Genomic DNA, 24,177 nt, shown 5'->3' on the forward strand with positions numbered 1-24,177 from the left:
TAAAGGTGGCCAAGGATGGGGCAAGACGTAGGGGCTCAGGAAGTTTATTCCAGGCGTAGGGTGCAGCGAGACAGAAGGCGCGAAGTCTGGAGTTGGCAGTAGTGGAGAAGGGAACAGATAAGAAGGATTTATCCATGGAGCGGAGTGCACGGGAAGGGGTGTAGGGAAGGACGAGTGTGGAGAGATACTGGGGAGCAGCATAGTGAATACATTTATAGGTTAGTAGAAGAAGTTTGAACAGGATGCGAAAACGGATAGGGAGCCAGTGAAGGGTCTTGAGGAGAGGGGTAGTATGAGTAAAGCGACCCTGGCGGAAGATGAGACGGGCAGCAGAGTTTTGAACCGACTGGAGAGGGGAGAGGTGACTAAGTGGGAGGCCAGCAAGAAGCAGATTGCAGTAGTCTAAACGAGAGGTGACAAGGGTGTGGATGAGGGTTTTGGTAGAGTGCTCGGAAAGAAAGGGGCGGATTTTACGGATGTTGTAAAGAAAGAAACGACAGGTCTTGGCGGTCTGCTTGATATGAGCAGAGAAGGAGAGAGAAGAGTCAAAGATGACCCCAAGGTTTCGAGCTGAGGAAACAGGGAGAATGAGAGAGCCATCAACAGAAATAGAAAACGGGGGGAGCGGGGAGGTGGGTTTGGGGGGGAAAATGAGAAGCTCGGTTTTGGTCATATTTAATTTCAGGTGGCGTTGAGACATCCATGCAGCAATGTCAGACAAGCACGCTGAAACTTTGGTTTGGATGCAAGGTGAGATATCAGGGGTAGAAAGGTAGATTTGGGAGTCATCAGCATAGAGATGGTAGGAAAAGCCATGGGATGAGATTAATGAACCAAGGGAAGAAGTGTAGATAGAAAAGAGGAGGGGACCAAGAACAGACCCCTGAGGTACGCCGACAGGCAGCGGGATAGAAGTAGAAGAGGATCCACCAGAGTGAACACTAAAGGTGCGGAGGGAGAAGTAGGAAGAGAACCAGGAAAGGACAGAGCCCTGGAATCCAAGTGAGGACAGGGTATCGAGAAGTATGCTGTGATCGACAGTGTCAAAAGCAGCGGAAAGATCAAGAAGAATGAGGATGGAATATTGACCTCTGGATTTAGCCAGTAATAGGTCATTGGAGACTTTAGTAAGCGCAGTTTCGGTTGAGTGGAGAGGGCGAAAACCAGATTGTAATGGGTCAAGAATAGCATGTGAGGAGAGAAAATCAAGGCAGCGGCGGTGAACAGCACGCTCAAGTAATTTGGAGAGAAAAGGAAGGAGGGAGATGGGTCGGTAATTAGAGGGACAAGTAGGGTCAAGTGAAGGCTTCTTAAGGAGAGGTGTGACCACAGCATGTTTAAAGGCAGCAGGGACAGTCGCAGTGGAAAGTGAGAGGTTGAGAATGTGACAGATAAAAGAAATAAGAGTAGGAGAGATGGCATTAAGAAGGTGGGTGGGAATGGGATCAGAGGAACAGGTGGTACATTTTGAGGAAGAAAGGAGAAGTGTAGTTTCCTCAATAGTAACTTCAGGAAAGGAGGAAAGAGAATGAGGGGAAGGAGAGAGAGGGGAACGGACTAGTGGAGGGAGAGCTGGTGAGGTAGAGAAAGCAAGGTTTATCTTTTGAACCTTGTTGTGAAAGAATTCAGCAAGGGTCTGAGGAGATAATGAAGGGGGAGTTGGGGGAGGGGGCACCTTGAGGAGAGAGTTCAATGTGGTGAAGAGAAGTCGAGGATTAGAGCCAAGAGAGTTGGTCAGTTGGATATAATAATCCTGTTTGGCACGTAAAAGAGCAGATTGGAAGGAGGTCAGCATGAACTTAAAGTGTAAGAAATCAGCAAGGGCCCGAGATTTCCGCCAGAGGCGTTCGGCGGAGCGGGTACAGGAACGTAGGTAGCGGATATTAGAAGTCAGCCAAGGTTGGGGTTTTGGACACCTTACAGGGCGGGTCATCAAAGGTGCAAGAGTGTCTAAGGCAGAGGATAGAGTATTGTTGTAAGAAGAAACAGCCTCGTTGACAGACGTGGATGGTGCCACAGTAGAGAGGAGGTTTGAAACATGGGAGGATAGAGATGAAGGGTCAATATCATGAAGATTCCTAGATAAATTAGATAGGATAGGACGGGACTCACCCCCTTCTGGCACACCACGAAAGCGAAGATTATGCTGGCGTCCTCTATTTTCCAGGTCGTCCACTTTTATCAAGAGCTCTTCATAATGAGCTCCCAAGTCCATAATTTTTATTTCGTGGGTAGACAGGGATTTCGAGTGTTCCTCCATCTTAAGCTCGATGTCCTCCACTCTCCCTCCCAGTTCTCGAAGATCCAAGCTGAGCGATTCGATACTGTCAAGTATCTCAACTCTGGAGGTATTAATATCGGCTTGGATCGATGAGAGGATTTTTTTTAATTCAATGGAAACACCCTTTCTCTGGGATGAAGGTATCCGCGACTCAGCCAGAGACAAAGCTGAGTCAGAATCCGAGTGCGATGATGGCGTCGCCACGTGGCTGACCCTGGCCTTACTAGAAGAGCGTCCTGAGAGCCGTCCTGACTCCTTTTTCCCCGCAGTCGCTGGCATCTTACTTATGCCCACACTGTTCATACAGAGCCCCAGCGCTGTATCCACACTTAAAACCACTGACAACTGGAGAAAAGCGTACTGATAGAATGTCAGGGTGAGGAGCACTAGACCTAGGCTGCCATCTCGTATAGTAACGTCACTTCCTCCTGAGGTAACAATTTTTAAATTACAGCCGGCACGCAGGAAGGTGAGGGGCTGCCAGAGGACAGGTTCTGCTTGCACTTCGAGGGAGGGAGGCACGGGGGCGTTGAACTCAGAGGAGAGGGGGGGCGTGGAACTCGGAGGGGAGTGGAGGGAGGGGGGCATCCTGCAACTTGAAGGAGAGGGGGGCCGTCCTGCAGCTTGAAGGGGAGGGGGCCGTGGAACTCGAAGAGGAGGGGGGTCCTGCAATTCGAAGGGGAGGAGGGCCTGGAACTCAGAGGAGAGGGAGGGAGGGAGGGGGGCTGGAACTCGGACGACAGAGAGGGAGGTAGGAAGGGGGTCGTGGAACCTAGCTAGTGCCCGTTTCATTCCTCTACGAAACGGGCCTCTTTTACTAGTATTCTATAAAGAATAATAGACACCTCTTTCCTTTATGGAATAGGTGCCCTCTGAGCTCCTGTACATAGGCACTTTGTAATAGAATTACCCCCATGTGCTGAAACCATAGAGAGCCTCCATTTAGGCACTCCATTGCTGTGTGTGGAGTGACAATTCTATAACGGTATCTGTGTTTCCCCGATTCTGTTATGGAATACTAGTGTAAACTTGCACTGATGCGCCTAAGTGTGTCATGCAACATACGTAGCTTACAGTATTCTATAAATTGCGTGCAAAGCTTGAAACATACTCATGCCTCTCCCATGATTTGCCTCCATGCACATCCACTGCAGTTACACACTATAGCACTTACGCATGTCGGTACTACTTTTCTGTGCACTAGGCAAGCACATAACTGCACACACCCAGTTATAGAATTGCTGTTCACATAACAAAATTCAAACATGCTATATTAAACTAGTTTACAATAATAAAGAGATATAAACATAATGGCGTTTCAATTAAGCTATCAACTCCTCAAGGTTTTAACTGTGCCCACCTTCAAAGCAAAACCCAATCCCAGCTACCCCTACAATAGAAAATCTGAAACAGCACCCTCACAAGCCACTGCAAACAATTCAATTAAAGCAAAGTATATGAATTGTGATTTCAACAGTAACTTTAGTTTTCACTAGATTTTATAAAAAAGGATTATTTTAACATTGCAGCCACACTTCTGCCTATTAAGATAAACCCCAAACCTCAAATGTTCCAAATTAAACTTTTTGAAGTAAAAGATGGAATGTCTCAAACTGCTCTGCAGCAGGACTTAAAATATTCCTGGCCTGAAATATCTCGGTGATGTCTTAACATTCTTTCCTCGTAGGCCCCCATTTCACCTCTTTCAGAACATGTGCCAGACTTTGCTGATGTGAACCAGGCATGTACTGTATTCACTGGCACAATCCACTGAGATTTCCCAGTGCGTCTGCATTTCCATTAAGATAATATCCCATAGGCATACAGGGCTGTAGCCTCTGAGCTGACGCTTTTCATAAGTATTAACTCAGAAAATGATGGTATATCATCCTCATTTTATGGATCCACAAATAGTGGTGTTTATATTAATGCAAAAGAAGAGGACCCATCATTTCTCACATATTTGTAACTTCCCTGATATATGTATCTATTTCCTGTTTATTTATATCACAGTTATCTGTCGTTCTATTCCATATACTAGGCGGTTCACATCAAGTTACACACATAAAGCCAGATTCTATATATGGCACCGAAAAAAACCACTTAGCTCTATTCTATAAATCTCGTCTAATGTTAGGCTGTCCCGCTACTAAAATGTAGGCACAGCTATTTACACCAGCTAATACCTGATGTAAATGCCCATGTGTTATTTAGATGTGGATCGGGCATAGTCTTTAACAGTGCGTGTAATTTTTATTAATGGCCATGATCTGCCCATTAGAATTCACGCACACCACTTTACAGAATATTCTTAGAAAGTTGTGTTCCTAAATTCTAATTAGTGCTGATTAGTATTAGTAACTGCTTGTTAGTGACCAGTTATCAACTTGTTAAGCAAGTTGTATGCACAAATTGGCTATGCGTGCAGATTTGTGCGCACTGCTTAGTCGCCATTTATAGAATCTGACCCATAATAATTAAAATAAACATGTCTCAACATAAGCCCTCAATTTCCCTTCCAATCAAACATTCCTAATTGGTTTACAGGTTTATAACATAATCTACAGTCATTTAATCTCTAAATTAAAAGCCTCTTAAAAAGAATGCTTTTAACTGTTTTCAAAACTACATAGTTCTTTAAAGTACGAATCTTCTCTGGGAGCGTGTTTCACAACCTTATCGTTCTTGTTCTGGTCCAAGCATACATGTATCTATTTTGAACATTGGTTATAATATCGTTTGTAAAAAAACATGGTGGTTTGCAAAATACTGGTACAAAAGCAAAATCTAAATATTTATGGTATCACAAACACAATGTAGTAGATTAAGAACAGATTTTAAAAAATACTCAACATATAGGAGGGGAATTAGCACAATACAATTTAATCCAAAATAACAATAACTTGCAGTTATACATTACCAGGAAATAAAAGAGAGGGAAAGACCTCTTAAATGGCTCAGTGCTCACAAAAAGGGTTATAATAGCAGTAGAAAAACAGCTTTAACTGGTAGAATCAATGAGTTTTAATTATTACCAAATATGAAATGTCTGTTCCTACTCAGACTGCATAAAAGTTGGGCCCGTGACATTATATTTGCTGTTCTAATATTTCCTTCACTCCAGATTTCTGTACTGAGTGGCCAGCTGCATTAGACAGTGATGAGAAATGTGAATGGCATTTTCCTATTGAAATTGAGACTGCAGATTACATTTCAGCAGGGCTGTCTCTCCGCAATCCCAAAGCAAGAATTGTGACCTTATCAGTAAGTGGTACATTGATTTCCGGTATAAGTAATATTTCTTGGCAGTATTCTTATGGTTGCATTCTGGATTTCTTTTTATTAAATCATTCTAAAACAGAGGTGGTGTTCTTCAGATCTACAGCTTCAGCTCCTCTCTCCTCCTCCAGTTCCCCTTCTATTAACTCAGAGGAGTTGAATCAGCATTCATTTGAAGTTTGTGAGCAGTAGCCAGTTGTCAAGACTTCAACCTTGGCTACTGTCCAATCCTGTATCTTTTAAATGCATTGATAATTTAATCATCTTGAAAAAGAAAATCTGTTTAAAGTGGAGCATATGTCTCTTACTGACTTAGTTCATGCGTTTAATTTATCTAAAGGACAAAAGATGGGTAGATGTATTCCCACAGCATAAATATGGGAGTAGGCAGAAAACTAGTAACCACAAGTCGGCCTTACCTCATGGTGGAGAAATGAATGGAATCAATACTAAAAGAAGGGATGGATAAGAGTCTTGAAGCCAGCAGATTATAAGATTCGAGGCAGCAAGGTTTCGCCTGAGCGAGTTTGTGAAACCTGTCTGATGCGTTTCTTTGACTTGATAATCCAAGAATTGGTTCTGGAACAGAACTGAATGTAGTGCACTTAGGTTTCCTTAAGACCTTTGACATTGTTTCATAAACAAAGCTTTTTAACCAGTTGAACTGCAGGGGTCAGGGTCTGAGGTGGTAAACTGGGTTAGAATTTAGTTGTGTGATAAATAATGGAGACTATTGGTAAGATGCAGATGACAAAAGGAGAGTGATCAGCAGAATGTATACGGATAATTTTGGGGATTAGTTCTGTTCCATATTTTTATCTGTTATGTTACAGAAGAGCGAATAAGGAATATTTGTTTTTGCAGATAACAGTAAGTTCCTTCTCAGCCCTCCAGGCCAGTCCAGATGCTGACACTTGGGTTATGCTTGCCTACCAGCAGATGGAGACTGAGCACACTTAACTCTGAGAACTGCATATGAGCACAGTGCAACCTCTACATAGCCAGTATGTTCTTAGTCTCAGCAGATGGTGGGCGAGCAGTCTGTGCCAGTCTGGTAGGCCTGAAGGCACATAGAGCCATATATACAGTATAATGTATTGGAAGATTTTTTTCTTGCTGTCCATTAGTTTTATTAATAAAAAAAAAGCTATTGTCCCTCATTTTAGTTTTGTGTTATTAATGCTGAAAAGTTGCTGCAAATTTTAATGCGTTAATAATTCGATTAACATTTTAATATTTAACGTGTGTTAAAGTTTAACTCACATTTACGAAAGGTCTGTCACCCTCATCCAGCGTTGCTCCCTCCCCCCCCCCCCCCCCCCCCCCCCCCCACTGTAAATTACCTGCTGCTTCTCTCATCCGCTGCAGCACTGAAGGCAGGCTGCTTCTCTCACCTGCCTAGCCATTCTGTAGCATCCTGCCTCCAATGACAGATCTTCCTGTTTCCAGGTGGGATGCTACAGAGAGGCTTTCAACCCCAGTAGGCTTGTTCACGTCAACAGTATGCGCCAAAGGCCCATTTATCTGCTGGGCAAAAACAATACCCTGGCTGACAGACTGAGCAAGACTGAGCAGGATAATGCAACCACATGAGTTGTCTCTCAATATAGGCATTGCCCACAAGATCTTCCAAACATGGGGCACCCTCTTGGCAGATCTCTTTGCCACTTGGATCAGCCATAAGGTCCCTCAGTTCTGTTCCAGGTTTCGGGCCCAAGACAGACTAGTGTCGGATGCCTTCCTTCTCAGTTGGAAAACAGGTCTTCTGTATGTGTATCCTTCCATACCTCTAGTGGGGCAACCTTTGTTGAAACTCAAGCAAGACCACAGAATCATAATTCTGATGCGCCATACTGGCGGCGGCAGATATGGTTCTCTCTACTTCTGGAGCTATCCTCCAAAGAACCGTGGAGATTGGAATGTTTTCTGACCCTCATCATGCAGAACGAGGGGTCTCTTCTACATCCCAATCTCCAGTCTCTGGCTCTCACAGCTTGGATGTTGAGAGCCTAGAATTCACTTCCTTGGGTCTGTTGGAGGGTGTCTCCCGGGTCTTGCTGGCTTCCAGGAAAGACTCCACTAAGAGGTGTTATTCTTTCAAATGGAAGAGGTTTGCTGTCTGGTGTGAGAGCAAGGCCCTAGATCCCCTTGCTTGCCCTACACAGACCCTGTTTGAATACCTTCTAAACCTATCAGGGTCTGGTCTAAAGACCAATTCTGTAAAGGTTCACCTTAGTGCAATTAGTGCTTATCATCAACCTGTAGAACCCATTTCTGGACAGCCTCTAATTGTTCGCTTCATGTTCAGTCATTTGTTTTGGTGGCTGTTACTTCATCTCGTAGGATCAGTGAGCTTCAGGCCTTAGTGGTGGATGCACCTTATACTAAGTTTCATCACAACAGAGTAGTCCTCCGCATACATCCTAGGTTCCTGCCGAAAGTAGTGTCAGAGTTCCATCGGAACCAGTCGATTGTTTTGCCAACATTTTTTCCCCCAACCTCATGCCCATCCTGGTGAAAGCACCTCGTACACCTTGGATTGCAAGAGAGCATTGGCCTACTATATGGAGTGGACCAGGCCCCACAGACAGTCTGCCCAACTTTTTATTTTTTTTTTATCCCAACAGGATGGAGGTTGCCATCGGGAAACGCAGATTGCATTTCCTTTACTTATGCCCAGCTGTGTCGGTAGCCCACTTGATGTCAGCTTTCATTGAAGAAATTTGCAAGGCTGCAATGTGGTCTTCAGTCCACACAATCACATCACACTACTTCCTATAGCAGGATACCCGATGCAACAGTTCGGGCAGACAGTGTTATAGAATCTGTTTAGGGTCTAGAATTCAGCTCCCCCTTCCAGGCCTATTTTATTCTGACCAGGGAGTAGGGGTAGATAGGCTCTTTCAAAAGACCCAGGGAGATGTGGGTTAAAAAGATTATGTTTATTGGAACAACACAATGGACTCAACACAGCTGCTGTGTTTTGGCATGAAAATGCTTGCTTCAGGAGTCTTGTAATGTTGGTGGTACAAAACTAGATGACTGTTCCAAAATAACATGCAACTCGGACAAAGCAGATCCGAAGTCTGTAAAGACACTAGTAGCTTCTGTCGGCAAAACGAGACTCCTGAATCAGGTATTTTCACACCAGTTGTTTAAATGATTTTATATTATTAATTGTAATGCATACTCTATTAATGGTATATGTTAGAGTATTATTTGTTGTTTACCTGCTCTGAAACCCTGAAAAGGAATAGGTGGTATAGGAAAATAAGGAAATAAACAGTATGACCAAATTACAGTGCTTGTAAGGGCTAGACAGAAATGGTGGTAGAAGCAAAGGAGAGAAGTCATTTGATGCTCCTGAGAGATCTAGGGTCAGCAAAAACACTGGTGGAGAGGAATTGAGTGGATGGTCTCTAATCCACAAGCTAAAGAGAGATTTTTTTTTTTTTTTAAAGAGGATAGTATAATGTAGAACTCTCTGAGGACAAGCAGGCTGCTTGTTTTCACATGTGGGTCGACGTCTGCGTCGGCCCAGGAATCGACATTTTGCCAGCAAAATAAAACAAAGGTTTGCTAGAGTCTTCTAGCGCACGAATTGCACGCACCGCACATGCGCGGATGACTTCCCGCCCTTCGTGTGAGCGTGTTTCCTCAGTTTTTTCTTGTCCGCGGTGGAGAGCGAGCGTTTTTACTCTTCTCTTCGCTTTTGGCCCAGGAGAAAGAGTCTTGACGGTGAGTTCATTTACTTTTCTTTTCTTTTTCACCTCATTCTTTAAAAAAAAAAAACTTCTCCCGTATTTTTCTAGTTTTTAGAACACCTTTTTTTTTATAAGTTTTCTTTCTTTTTCAACGCAGCTGACTTTCAGGCCGCACAGTCGGGTTCTTTCCTTTTTTTTTTTGTGCCCCTTTTTTCTTTTCAAGGCACAATCGCATCGTTTGATTTCGCCAAAGCCATTTTCCCTTCCATGTCATCGAAGACACCCAGCAGCTTCAAGCGTTGTACACGGTGCAACCGGACTATCTCAGGTACCGATACCCACGCCTGGTGTATCCAGTGCCTTGGGCCCGACCATAGCCCAGCCGCTTGTAGTCTGTGTCTTTGTATGAAGAAACAGACTCAAGCGTCTCGAGAAGCCCAACAAGAAAAACTTTGGGGGGCTCAGTCCGGTCCTTTGACATCGGTACTGAGGTCGGCGGCTTCGACATCGTCAGGAGCATCGCCATCAGGAAGAAAGGTAATGGCTGCTGAGAAACCAACTCGCGCTGGGAGCAGTGAGGCATCGAGTGGGTCTCCACCTGCCTCGAGGTCTCCTGTTATGCAGGCCCCTCGGGACCAACCTTCATCGGACCCGGCGAGACGTGAGGATTCCACATCCTCATCGGTTCCGAGGAGTCTTGCATCAAGCGAAAGTGAAGAAGCACCGTCATCATTCTCCTTCGACACATGGTACTGGGAGCTCCGGGGCGTTGAGAGAGTCGGCACCCGAGAAGCGTCAGCGCCGAAAGGATCGCTCCCCCTCGATACAGGAGGTGCCGATGCGTCGGTCCCCTAGCAGCCCATTACCTGCTCCCGAGCCTCCACGGATTCTGACACCACCTGTTCCACTGACCCCGCAGCCTTCTCTGATGGCGGCTCCCGACGAGCGCATCCGGGCCTTGTTTCCTGAACTTCTGGAGGGACTGTTACGACAGTCACCTTCGGTGTCGGGGGTGCTTGCGCCTTCTGTACCTGCTGCTGCAGCGGCATCTGGCCCTTTGCCTGTGGTGAGGTCCCCGACCACGATGCCACTTGTGGCATTCACGTCGGCTGCCACCCAGGCCGACTCCCCTTCAACGTCGGTGGAGGAAGCTTCGCCGCAGTCGGACTGGGCATCAGCCTCTCGACATCGTCATAGAGGACATTGTTCCGCGGCGTCAAAGCACCTTAACTCAAGTTCTATCCATTACTGAGCAGAAGCATTCGTGGAGTCAGAAGAGGATCCCAGGTACTTCTCTTCTGATGAGTCCTTTGGGATTCCCTCTGATCCTTCCCCTCCGCCAGAAAGGAGACTATCTCCACCGGAGAGTCAGTCCTTTTCCTCTTTTGTTTGGGAAATGGCTACGGCTATTCCCTTCCCTGTGGAAGTTGAGGATGAGCCCAGGACTGAGATGCTTGAGGTCCTGGATTATTCTTCTCCACCTAAAGAGGCTGTGACAGTTCCTTTGCATAAGGTACTGAAGGAAGCCCTTATGCGAAACTGGTCAGTCCCTCTGTCTGGTCCCGTGGTCCTGAAAAAAAGCTGAATCCCAGTATCGGATACACGGTGAACCTGGGTTGATGAGGTCTCAGTTACCTCACAATTCCATGTTGGTGGACTCTGCCCTTAAGAGAGCCAGGAGTACTAGAGACTATGCTTCGGTGCCCCCAGGCTAGAATTCTTGACTCTTTTGGGAGGAAGACGTACCAGGCCGCTATGCTCGCTGCCAAGATCCAGTCTTACCAGCTCTTCGCGAGCGTACACTTGTGAGACTTGATACGGCAACTGTCAAGCTTGGTTGATACACTCCCTACGGAGCTGGCCGAGCCTTTTAGCCAGGTGGTCAGGCAGCAGAAGGCGTGTCGAAAGTTCCTGGCCATGGGTACATTTGACACTTTTGACGTGGCATCCAGAGTTGCTGCTCAAGATATAGTGATGCGCAGACTCTCCTGGCTGCCTGTCCCTGACCTGGATCATTCCGTCCAGCAGCGGATGGCGGATGTTCCTTGCCAGGGGGATAATATTTTTTGGTGAAAAAGTAGAGGATCTAGTTGATCAGATCAAGAAGCATAATGATGCTATGGATTCTCTCTCCCACCGGACGTCTTCTGCTACTTTCTCCTCATCTAGGAGGTTTTTTGGCAGGAGGAGGACTTCTCCCTATTCCTATTCTAGGTGTGGGTACACTCCTGCTTCTCGGCAGCCTGCCCAGGCTCAATCCCAGCGCGCTCATTCTCGTCAACAGCATGCGACTGAGGCCCATACTGCTCCCCAGCAAAAGCAAGGGACGGGCTTTTGACTGGCTCCAGTTAAGCGTAGCCTCAATAAAAGTGTCCGTACTGGACAACTTACCAGTTGGAGGGAGGTTGATATTTTTTCACCAGTGGTGGCCTCTTATAACCTCCGACCGGTGGGTTCTTCAAATAGTCCGGTTAGGATACACTCACAATCTGGAATCCAAACCTCCAAATTGTCCACCGGGAGCTCAATCTTACTGTTCCCAGCACAAGCAGGTACTTGCAGAGGAACTCTCCGCCTTTCTAAAGGCTGGTGCGGTCAAACCCGTTCCACCAGGGGAAGAAGGACTGGGATTCTATTCCAGGTACTTGTGCAGAAGAAAACAGGGGGGGATGCGTCCCATCCTAGACTTAAGGGACCTGAACAAATTTCTAGTTCAAGACGAGTTCAAGATGGCTTCCCTGGGCACCCTTCTTCCCATGATTCAAGAGAACGATTGGCTATGCTCTCTGGACTTAAAGGATGGTTACACACATATCTCGATCCTTCCAGCTCACAGGAAGTATCATCGATTTCGGCTGGGAACTCAGCACTTTCAGTACTGTGTGCTGCCCTTTGATCTGGCATCTAAGCCCAGAGTATTCACAAAGTACCTGGCGGTAGTCGCATCGTCGCTACACAGACTGGGAGTGCATGTGTTCCCTTATCTCGACAGTTGGCTGGTGAAGAGCACCTCGAAGGCAGGTGCTCAGCAGTCCATGCGAATGACTATTCAGGTGCTTGAACTAATGGGGTTCGTAATCAATTACCTCAAGTCCCATCTCACTCCAGTGCAAAAGTTGGAATTCATTGGATCCCTGTTGTACACAAAGACAGTTTGAGCTTATCTTCCCGAGGCAAGGGCAGACAACCTCCTGTCCCTGGTGTCCACAGTTCGAGTGTCTCAACAGATCACGGCTTGGCAGATGTTGAGACTTCTGGGGCACATGGCCTTCACAGTTCATGTGACTCCCATGGCACGTCTACACATGAGATCGGGTCAGTGGACCCTAGCTTCCCAGTGGTATCAAGCTGCGGGGATTAGACTCCAACTGTCCACCGACTTCCGGAATTCTCTGCAGTGCTGGGCGATTCAATCCAATCTGACCTTGGGGTGTGCATTCCAAATTCCTTAGCCACAAAAAGTGCTGACGATGGATGCATCCCTCCTGGGGTGGGGAGCTCATGTAGATGGGCTTCACACTCAAGGAGCCTGGTCTTTTCAGGAAACAGGTCTTCAGATCAATCTCCTGGAACTGCGAGCGATCTGGAACGCTCTAAAGGCTTTCAGAGACCGGCTGTTCAACCAAATCATATTGATTCAGACAGACAATCAGGTTGCCATGTATTATACCAACAAGCAGGGGGGGCACCGGATCTCGCCCTCTGTGTCAGGAAGCTGTCCAGATGTGGTTTTGGGCACGCCGTCACGGCATGTTTCTGCAAGCCACTTACCTGGCAGGCGTAAACAACAGTCTGACTGACAGGCTGAGCAGGATAATGCAACCTCACGAGTGGTCACTGAACATGGGAGTAATCTGCAAGATCTTCCGAGAGTGGGGCACCCCCTCGGTGGATCTTTTTGCCACTCGGATCAATCACAAGGTCCCTCAGTTCTGTTCCAGACTTCAGGCCCACGACAGACTAGCGTCAGATGCCTTTCCTCCCATACCTCTTGTAGGGAAGACTTCGCTGAAACTCAAGCAAGACTGCGGAACCATGATTCTGATTGCGCTCTTCTGGCCTCGTCAGATTTGGTTCCCTCTTCTTCTGGAGTTGTCCTCCGAGAAACCGTGGAGATTGGAGTGTTTTCCAACCCTCATCTCCCAGAACGAGGGGTCGCTTCTGCATCCCAACCTCCAGTCTCTGGCTCTCATGGCCTGGATGTTGAGAGCTTAGAATTCGCCTCCTTGGGTCTTTCAGAGGGTGTCTCCTGTATCTTGCTTGCTCCAGGAAAGATTCCACGAAGAGGTGTTACTCTTTCAAATGGAGGAGGTTTGCCATCTGGTGTGACAGCAAGGCCCTAGATCACCTTTCTTGTCCTACACAGACCCTGCTTGAATACCTTCTACATTTGTCAGAGTCTGGTCTCAAGACCAACTCCGTAAGAGTTCACCTTAGTGCGATTAGTGCTTATCATCGATGTGTAGAGGGTAAGCCTATCTCTGGATAGCCTTTAGTTGTTCGCTTCATGAGAGGTTTGCTTTTGTCAAAGCCCCCGATCAAACCTCCACCAGTGTCATGGGATCTCAACGTCGTTCTCACCCAGCTGATGAAAGCTCCTTTTGAGCCACTGAATTCCTGCCATCTGAAGTACTTGACCTGGAAGGTCGTTTTCTTGGTGGCTGTTACTTCAGCTCGTAGGGTCAGTGAGCTTCAGGCCTTGGTAATGCTATCAAGTTTCATCACAACATAGTAGTCCTCCGCACACACCCTAAGTTCCTGTCAAACCAGTCAATTGTCTTGCCAACATTCTTTCCCTGTCTGCATACCTGCCCTGGCAAAAGCAGATTGCATACCTTGGACTGCAAGAGAGCATTGGCCTTTTACTTGTAGCTTACAAAGCCCTTCAGACAGTCCGCCTAGTTGTTTGTTTCTTTCGATCCCATAAGGAGGGGAGTCGCCATTGGAAAATGCACAATCTCCAATTGGCTAGCAGATTGCATTTCCTTCACTTACGCCCAAGCTGGGCTGTCTTTAGAGGGCCATGTCATGGCTCATAATGTTAGAGCCATAGCTGCGTCAGTGGCTCACTTAAAGTCAGCCTCCATTGAGGAGATTTGCAAGGCTGCAACGTGGTCATCAGTCCACACATTCACATCTCACTACTGCCTTCAGCAGGATACCCGACGTGACAGTCGGTTTGGGTAGTCGGTGCTGCAGAATCTGTTTGGGGTTTAGAATCCAATCCACCCCCCAGACCCATTTTTGTTCTGTTCCAGGCTGCACTCTCAGTTAGTTGTTTATGGTTTCAGGTCAATCTATGTTATGTCCTCGCCGTTGCAAGGCCCAATTGACCAATGTTCACTGTTTTGAGTGAGCCTGGGTGCTAGGAATACCCCACATGTGAGAACAAGCAACCTGCTTGTCCTTGGAGAAAGCGAAGATACTTACCTGTAGCAGGTATTCTCCAAGGAGAGCAGGCTGATTGATCTCACTCCCCTTTGCTTTTTGATTAAAATGAGGAAGCACGCTCACATGACGGGCGTGAAGTCGTCCGCGCATGCGCGGTGCGTGCGATTCGCGCATTAGAAGACTCTAGCAAAACTTTGTTTTATTTTGCTGGCAAAATGCCAGTTCCTGGGCCAACACGGCCGTCGACCCACATGTGAGAACAATCAGCCTGCTGTCCTCGGAGAATGCCTGCTACAGGTAAATATCTTCGCTATATCAGACCTGTTGCCTGCACCCATTACTACAGAAGACCAAAAAAATGCAGACGTTTAGCAGGAGACCAGTAGCGGGTAAAAGACATTGCCAACAGAGTAGTTTGTATATCCCTTTCCCTGCTTAAAATATAAGTAGGGGGTTTTGATAGATACAGAATACCCTGCAAGAAACATCTGAAAAAAATTCTCATGCTATGGGATGTCCAACATTTCCTGACCACAAAGTATGTGAAGACCTTTAAATTTTCACCATAGTACTGATATAGCAGATGTCTCCCCGCTCAAGACTGTGGATTAATGTTAAGATTTTAAAAGTAACGTACTACAAATAGGGAGCCAATGTAAGATAATCATAGGCACATATGAATAGCCATACTTGGTCAAACCAGTGGTCCATCTAGCCCAGTATCCTGCTTCCAACAGTGGCCAATCCAGGTCACAAGTACCTGGTAGAAACCCAATTAGTAGCAACATTCCATGCTACCAATCACAGGGCAAGCAGTGGTTTCCCGATGTCTGTCTTAATAGCAGACTATGGTCTTTTCGTTCAGAAACTTGTCCCAATCTTTTTTAAGCCCCAATATGCTAACCACTGTTACCACATTCTCTGGCAACAATTTCCAGAGTTTGTTCGTTGAGTGAAAAAATATGATCTGAGTAGTAAGTACAGGTCAAACTTCGACCAGTATCATTCTGAATCACTTGACTAGTAATTACATATTAGCTGCTGTAATTTTTGGAACATCTCTCTTTGGGAGTATTCTAATACATTAGCTTTATAGAGCAGCATCTGAAGAGATTTGAAAATTTACAGCTAAACTGCTGCAAAAGAAGACATTCAGGGACTGCAAGAAAGCAATCTGTGTATCAACAACTTGGAAAGCTAAAGGTGGACAAAGCCATGGGACCGGACGGGATCCACCCCAGAATATTGAGGGAGCTCAGAGAGGTCCTGGCAAGTCCTCTTAAAGATTTGTTTAATAAATCCTTGGAGACGGGAGAGGTTCCGAGGGATTGGAGAACGGCGGAGGTGGTCCCTCTTCACAAAAGTGGGGATAGGGAAGAAGCTGGAAACTACAGGCCGGTAAGCCTCACTTCGGTTATTGGAAAAGTAATTGGAAACCATGCTGAAGGAAAGGATAGTGAATTTCCTGGAAGCCAATAAGTTGCAAGATCCGAAACAACATGGTTTCACCAAAGGGAAATCGTGCCAAACGAATCTCATTGAATTCTTTGACTGGGTGACGGGAGAATTAAATCAAGGACGTGCTATGGACGTCATCTACTTAGATTTCAGCAAGGCTTTTGACACGGTTCCCCACAGGAGGCTCTTAAATAAACTAGACGGCCTGAAGATAGGACCCGAAGTGGTGAACTGGATTAGGAACTGGTTGACGGACAGACGCCAGAGGGTGGTGGTCAATGGAGTTCGCTCGGAGGAGGGAAAGGTGAGTAGTGGAGTGCCTCAGGGATCGGTGCTGGGGCCCATTCTGTTCAATATATTTGTGAGTGACATTGCCGAAGGGTTACAAGGTAAAGTTTGCCTTTTTGCGGATGACACCAAGATTTCCAACAGAGTGGACACCCCGGAGGGTGTGGAAAACATGAAAAAAGATCTGAAGAAGCTAGAAGAATGGTCTAACGTTTGGCAATTAAAATTCAATGCAAAGAAATGCAAAGTGATGCACTTAGGGAGTAGAAATCCAAGGGAGACGTATGTGTTAGGCGGAGAGAGTCTGATAGGCACGGACGGGGAGAGGGATCTTGGGGTGATAGTATCTGAGGACCTGAAGGCGACGAAACAGTGCGACAAGGCGGTGGCGGTAGCTAGAAGATTGCTAGGCTGTATAGAGAGAGGAGTGATCAGCAGAAGAAAGGAGGTTTTAATGCCCCTGTATAAGACGTTGGTGAGGCCCCACCTGGAGTATTGTGTTCAGTTTTGGAGGCCGTATCTTGCGAAGGATGTTAAAAAAATGGAAGCGGTGCAAAGAAAAGCTACGAGGATGGTATGGGATTTACGTTCCAAGACTTATGAAGAGAGGCTTGCCGACCTGAACATGTACACCCTGGAGGAAAGGAGGAACAGGGGTGATATGATACAGACGTTCAAATATTTGAAAGGTATTAATCCACAAACAAATCTTTTCCGGAGATGGGAAGGCGGTAGAACGAGAGGACATGAAATGAGATTGAAGGGGGGCAGACTCAGGAAAGATGTCAGGAAGTATTTTTTCACGGAGAGGGTGGTGGACGCTTGGAATGCCCTCCCGCGGGAGGTGGTGGAGATGAAAACGGTAACGGAGTTCAAACATGCGTGGGATATGCATAGAGGAATCCTGTGCAGAAGGAATGGATCCTCAGAAGCTTAGCTGAAATTGGGTGGTGGAGCAGTTGGGGGGAAGAGGGGGGTGGTTGGGAGGCGAGGATAGGGGAGGGCAGACTTATACAGTCTGTACCAGAGCCGGTGATGGGAGGCGGGACTGGTGGTTGGGAGGCGGGTAATACTGCTGGGCAGACTTATATGGTCTGTGCCCTGAAAAGGACAGGTACAAATTCAAGGTAATGTATACACATATGAGTTTGTCTTGGGCAGACTGGATGGACCATGCAGGTCTTTTTCTGCCGTCATCTACTATGTTACTATGTTACTATGTTGCAGTGACTGTGGAATATATTGAGATACTTGTTGTATAGCAGTTTGAGGCATTTGAGCTTTTATGGGAGCTTAATTAGGCATAGCTGAAGAAAAAATTATGCTCTGAATGGAATACACAGGTGTGCCTCATTAAGTGCAAAGTTGAATTCTAAATGTCTCAGACTGCTATGCAGTAGGAGTCTTAAAATAATCCATTTGAGAGACAAGCGAAAGAAAACTGTAATCCTCAGGCCTGATATTCAGTGGTGGCAATTGGCGTTTTGCTGACTTTGCTGGCATTAAAACCTGTAAATTCAGTATCGGGCTATGTCCAGGCTCCTGCATTGAATATCTGGGTATTGGGAGCTGGCTAAAACACAGCCAGTTAAGTGTGATATTCAGCATTTAACCGGCTATGAAAAACTACATGAAGATAGAACTGCATTTTGAGATTCTATTTATGCGGTTATCCTAACCAGTTAAGTGCCAACTCTGCCCCGAAACGCCCCCAAAATATTGAGGTTTGGCTTGACTGCTAACTGGGCATTTTCATTGGCTCAATCCAGTTAAGTGCTGCTGAAAATGACCAGTTAGCCCTCAGCTAGGCGATTTAAATGGTCAGGAGTGTCCCTCTTGTACTGAATATCAGACCCCTTATATTCATTAAGGGAAATCATAAAGTTGTTATACAATGTTAAATTTATTACATAAGAAAAGAAGAGAATAAAAACCTGATAAATCAATGTAAAACCAAAAAATAAAATGTGGAAAGATGTTTTAAATATTTATATCTAAGCCTCCCCAGCCCAATCGTGACCTTCCCCTGGCTGCTGCCCCCCCCCCCCCCCCCCAAACGCAGGGCTGTCTGGTGCAGCAGCGCTGCAGCCATGCAGCTCTCGGATTATCCCTCCGCTCCTTCCCGCCCTCGGCTCCCCAATCGACAGCCCTCCTCTCCGTTCCCCCCCCCCCCTTGCGCTTGTTTAACCCTTTTACTTTCAGGCGCAGTGACGGCAGTGAAGAGGACAACACAGTGGGCTCGCCTCTAGCTTCTCCCTTTCCTCACACAGTGTCCCGCCTTCTGCGATGATGCATTTCCTGTTTCCATTGTGTGAGGGAAGGGAGAAGCTGTGTTGTCCTCTTCACTGCCATCGCTGCGCCTGAAAGTAAAAGGTTTAAACACGTGGGGGGGGGGGGGGAAGGAACGGAGAGGAGGGCTGTCAGGGAGCTGAGGGAGGGTAGGGAGAATCACTGGACATGGATGGGAGGGCAGGGGGAGAGAAGAGATCGCTGGAATTGGAGAGGAGGGCAGGGGGAGAAGAGATCGCTGGACAGGAGAGGAGGGCAGGGGGAGAGAAGAGATCGCTGGATAGGAGGGGAGGGCAGGGGAGAGGAGAATTGCTGGATATGGATGAATGGAGGAGAGGACAGGGGAGAATGGAGAGTTGCTGGACATGGATGGATAGAGGGGAGGGAAGTCAAGAAGGAGATGCACATGGATGGAGGAGAGGGAAGAGAGTAGAAATGCTGGACATGGATTGAGGGGAGGGAAGAGAGGAGAAATGCTGAACATGGATGGAGTCTGCGTAGTCTTTATCTTTTAAAAAATACTATAAATAAAAATCACAAAAAAAGAAAGATTAAAACAAAAAAAAAACATAGATAAAACAATCCATATCTCATACCCCTGGAGCATATTACTCATTATACACCCTTCCCAATTATTACTTATCATTCCAGAACATTTCTCCTAACGGTTCCCATAAAAACATAATTGCCATTATATGATGCTAGCGCCCGTTTCATTTGTGTGAGAAATGGGCCTTTTTTACTAATACTATATTTACTTGACTATAAGCTGAGATTTTGGGGCTTTAAAAAAACGCCCCAAAATTGGGATCTTGGCTTATAGTCAAGTTGACACAACAGTTTCCTCCCTCCTCCTGCAGTGACCAGCAACTCTTTCTCCCCCCCCCCTCCCCCAATTACCAGCATTTTATACGCTATTTTAGGTTGATGTGCCTTTTTTGCGCTTTATTTCTTTTCGTACTGGTAATTTTGGAATTTGGTGTTACCTATTTCTATTGTAATGTTCTTACATTCTAAATTGCAAAATTAAAAAAAAAAAACTTATGGCAAGGATGTCTAGTCTTAGTAGTCTTTGTAGATTGGCTCATCTCAAGCTCCCTAATTTCTATTCTTGGCTTATATTCGAATCATCCATCCCCCCCCCCCCCCCCCACCTTTTTTTTTAAGGAGGGGTGCCTCAGCTTATATTCAGATGAGCTTATATTCGAGCATATACAGTATGTGGATTTGTTCATATATTCATGTAAATGCCAATATTCCACATACGCAGGATTCCAAAAATACATGAGTGGATAGAGCATATGCAGGACACCCAGTTATGCAAGTAAATTGGAAAATACTATAACTTACACACATTTGTTAGCAATCTAAGCGTGACCATTTATCACACGGAGAGGGGGACCCACAGTAAATCTTCAAAAAAAAAAATACTGCATTTTACCATGGGTGCGGGAGCAGTTAAAAGCCTTGGTCCCACGATTACTGCAGGTCTGGAATCTCCTTCTTCCCTCCCTCCCTGCTCTGCTGCATGTTCTTGCTTTCTACCTATTGAGTTGCGAAGTTGATCCCCACAGGCCTGCTCTGGGGCCTTTCCTCCTCTGCCGGCTCCTGCATTCTGGTATAATTTTCTGTTTCAGGTGGGAGCCGGCAGAGGAGGGAAGGCCCTGGAGCAACACTGTGGGGGATCTTCTTTGTGGTGAAAATAAAATGCCGGGCCTGTGCGGGGGAAGACAGCGCTGGAGGGCGGGCTGGCTGGAGTGAAAGGGACAAAGGCAGCGCTGGAGGGAGGGCTTAGCAAGGGGACAGAGGCAGTGCTGGAGGGAGGAAGGGAGGGCTGGAGCTGAAGGGGACAGGTGCTGAACTGGAGGGAAGGAGGGTGAGATGCTGCATGCGGATGGTATTTGGACACAGAAGGGGTAATGCTAGACATGGGAAGGGGGTATATGGACACAGAGGAATGATCCAAGACATGGGGGGAGAATAGGAACATAGAAGGGAGATGCTAGACTTGGGGGGCATAGAGACATGGAGAAGTGATGCTTGACACAGAGGGGATAGGGACATAGAGTGGTGATGAATGCAGGGAGATGGACACAGGTGAAATGCTGGACATGGAAGAAATGTCAATTGGGCAGGAGATCCTGGCAAGTAACATAGTAAGTGACGGCATATAAAGACCTGAATGGTCCATCTAGTCTGCCCAGCAGTCACATTCATTATCAATTTAAGATTTAAATCAACAATCAAAGTGATATTATTTATTTGATCGTGGCCTTTCTTTGGTGTTTCTGGGATATAGACCATAGAAGTCTGTGCAGCTCTGTCCTTATGTTCTAGCTACCAGAGTTGTGGTGAAAGCCCAGTCCAGCATATCCAAATCCGTCTTGTCATTTGCGAGACAGACAGTAAAAGTCTGCTCGGCACTGTCCTCACATTCCAAACCACTGAAATTTCTGTCAAAGCTTTCTCCAGCCTACCCTAAACTGGATCATCATATGCAGAACTCAGACCGTACAAACCAGCCCAGCACCAGCCTTAGTTAATGCAGCCAGAGTCGCCATCTAAGCACCACTTGACATTCAAACACCTATGCAACCCTTTAAGTTTTCTTTTCTTTATATTATTTGTTTTCTAATTAGAGATCCTCTGTGTTCATCCCACACCTTTTTGAATTCCACCATAGTTTCTTTTTCCACGGAAATCATTCAAGGCATCCACCACCCTCTCCGTGAAAAAGAATTTTCTGACATTACTCATAGGTCTTCCACCCTGCAACCTCAATTCATGTCCTCTAGTTTTACCACTTTCCCTTCTCTGGAAAATATTTTGTTATATTAATACATTTCAAGTATTTAAACGTCTGTATCATATCTCTCTTGTTCCTCCTCTTGTCTAGGGTATACATATTCAGGTCTTCCAGTCTCTTCTCATATGTCTTTTGGCGCAAAGCCCCAAATCATTCTTGTCACCATCCTCTGGACCGCTTCAAGTCTTCTTACATCTTTAGCAAGATATGGCCTCCAAAACTGAACACAATACCCCCAGGTGGAGCCTCATCAACGACTTGTACAAGGGCATCAGCACCTCCTTTCTTCTGCTAGTTATACCTCTTTCTATACAGCCTTCCATCCTTCTGGCTATGGCCACCGCCTTGTCACATTGTTTCGTCGCCTTCAGATCCTCAGGTGCTATCACCCCAAGATCCTTCTCCTTTACTGTGCATATCAGCCTCTCACCGCCTAGCACATATGTCTCCCTTGGATTTCTACTCCCTAAGTGCATCATTTTTCACTTCTTTGTATTGAATTTTAATTGCCAAATTATGTAGATTCTTTCTCATGTTTTCTACTCCTTCTGAAATGCCCACTCTGTTACAAATCTTGGCATCGTTTGCAAAAAGGCAGACTTTACCTTCTAAACCTTCGGCAATGTTGCTCACAAATATATTGAACAGAATCGGCCCCAGCACCAATCCTTGAGGCACACTACTATTCACTCTGAGTGAATTTCATTAACCACCACCGTCTGGCATCTGTGTGTCAACCAGTTCCTAATCCAGTTCACCATTTTGGGTACTAAATTCAGCCTGTCAAGTTTATTTAACAGCCTCCTATGAGGAACCGTGTCAAAGACTTTGCTGAAATCTAATTACATTACATGTAGCACACGTCCTCGATCCAGTTCTCTGGTAACCCAGTCAAGGAATTCAATTGGATTCGTTTGGCACGACTTATCTTTAGTGAAACCATGTTGTTTCAGATCTTGTAACCTGTTAACTTCCAGGAAATTCACTACCCTTTTCTTCAACATTGCTTCCATTATTACGTTTCCAATAACCAAAGTGAGGCTTACCAGCCTGTAGTTTCCAGCTTCTTCTCTGTCACCACATTTGTGAAGAGGGATCACATCCTCTCTTCTCCAATCCCAAGGATCCTCTGAGCTCCCTCAATATCCTGGGATGGATTCCGTCCAGTCCCATGGTTTTGACCACCTTCAATTTTTTAAGTTGTTCATAAACACTTTCTTCTGTGAACAGTGCTATATCCACTCCGACCTGACCGGTGAGAGAAACATTGAAGGAACAACGAACCGGAAAGGAGCGAAATCAAAATCACAGACGTGCCCGAATCGGAGCAACAAAGCCCCCGGGGAACCCGGCCGGTGGACGCATTGACCGGAGCACGTATTGGGGTCCCAGTGTCCTGAAGATTTAACGCCGAAGCAGAGACCGGCAGTGCCGCACCCTCGAACAGAAACGACTCTAGAAACACCCCGAATTGCCAATACCCCGACCGACACCACCACACCACCCGACCAGGAGTCAGCCCAGTAAAGGCCTAATCCACTAGCACATCGCCCGAAACCCAGCACTACCCAACCAGAGGTTAGCCGGAGAGAACTGAATCGCCAGCACATCGACCTGACCAGAGCATCGCAGAAGGCGGCCGTAGGCCAGAATTGATCAGGGCCTGTCTGGCCCTGGGTGGAGATGGACGATCGCCGATCGGGTCAGAGCGGAAATTAGACAGAAACGACAAACTAAAACGCTGTCGCCCCAGCTAAAGATCCGACAATCATCAACTTAGCATCCAACAGAGACCAGTGCTACACGTGTCGCTTAGACATGTATCGGTGGAGCTCCAGACTGAGTCTCGGAGAAAACCATCCACAGCACGTGGCAGAAACAAAGAGCTGCAGAGCGGGGACTACCCGAGACGCTGCTGTTCCTGAACTATTGCTGCATGACTAAATTGCTACATAACTGACTCCATTGCTTTGCTGCATGCTCATGCTGCAGGTTAAATGACTCCCTGAGGTAAACGAGGAGCTCAGCTGAAGAACCAGATCCCTAAGGTAAACTGTGAACCCAGCAGAAAAAAACTATACAGCCTAATTTCTATATGGTAAAAACTGCTGCATGCCGGTGGTGAATATCACCCTGAGGTGACCTATAGATCAGATTAAGAACCACAATCCTAATCTCTGTCTGAAAATAACCGCTTAAACCAGTACCCACTGTCTTGATGATGACTGAAAATTTCTGATGCACATGATAGCATACATCTGATAGTTTTTAGTTAATTGATATAAGAATCACTGCCTTAGCTGTGTACTCTAGACGCTCTTGCGTTTGATAGCAAATCATCCTATTGATAGCAAATCATCTTATAATAGGACATTGAACTGCAACAGGACTTTAATACAAACGTGGACATTGTAAATACTACTATGCTGTATTTTTACTTGTTTAATGTTTTAAACCGTAAATGCTTTCAGTTGCCTTATATGCATCACATAACATCATGATACACCCAACAACTTCTCCAGTTCCACTCTGAATCACATCAAACAATTCTATGGACTACACACTCACACACTGAACTATAAGAATAACTGTAAACTCAATCAACCACCTCTGTTCTACGCGACGGAACACCAAATACACTAACGTCAACATGAATATTAACAAACTACTCCTAATCATCT

The 24,177-nt window shown here is 46.1% G+C and overlaps 1 protein-coding gene across 5 annotated transcripts in view; it reads left to right on the forward strand.

The window, feature by feature from the left end:
• The window catches only part of MRPS35 (mitochondrial ribosomal protein S35), a 201,074-nt gene that overhangs the window by 85,815 nt on the left and 91,082 nt on the right, over positions 1-24,177 (forward strand). For 4 of the 5 annotated variants that reach the window (XM_030214272.1, XM_030214273.1, XM_030214270.1 and 1 more), the window contains exon 5: positions 5,406-5,545. The exons of the other annotated variant lie outside the window; for it this stretch is intronic. In XM_030214272.1, the coding sequence (XP_030070132.1) occupies positions 5,406-5,545 (140 nt within the window). The remainder of the gene's footprint in view (positions 1-5,405; positions 5,546-24,177) is intronic. 5 annotated transcript variants of the gene reach the window in all.

This window comes from Microcaecilia unicolor, chromosome 9 (genome assembly GCF_901765095.1).
Source record: "Microcaecilia unicolor chromosome 9, aMicUni1.1, whole genome shotgun sequence".
NCBI classification, from domain to species: domain Eukaryota; kingdom Metazoa; phylum Chordata; class Amphibia; order Gymnophiona; family Siphonopidae; genus Microcaecilia; species Microcaecilia unicolor.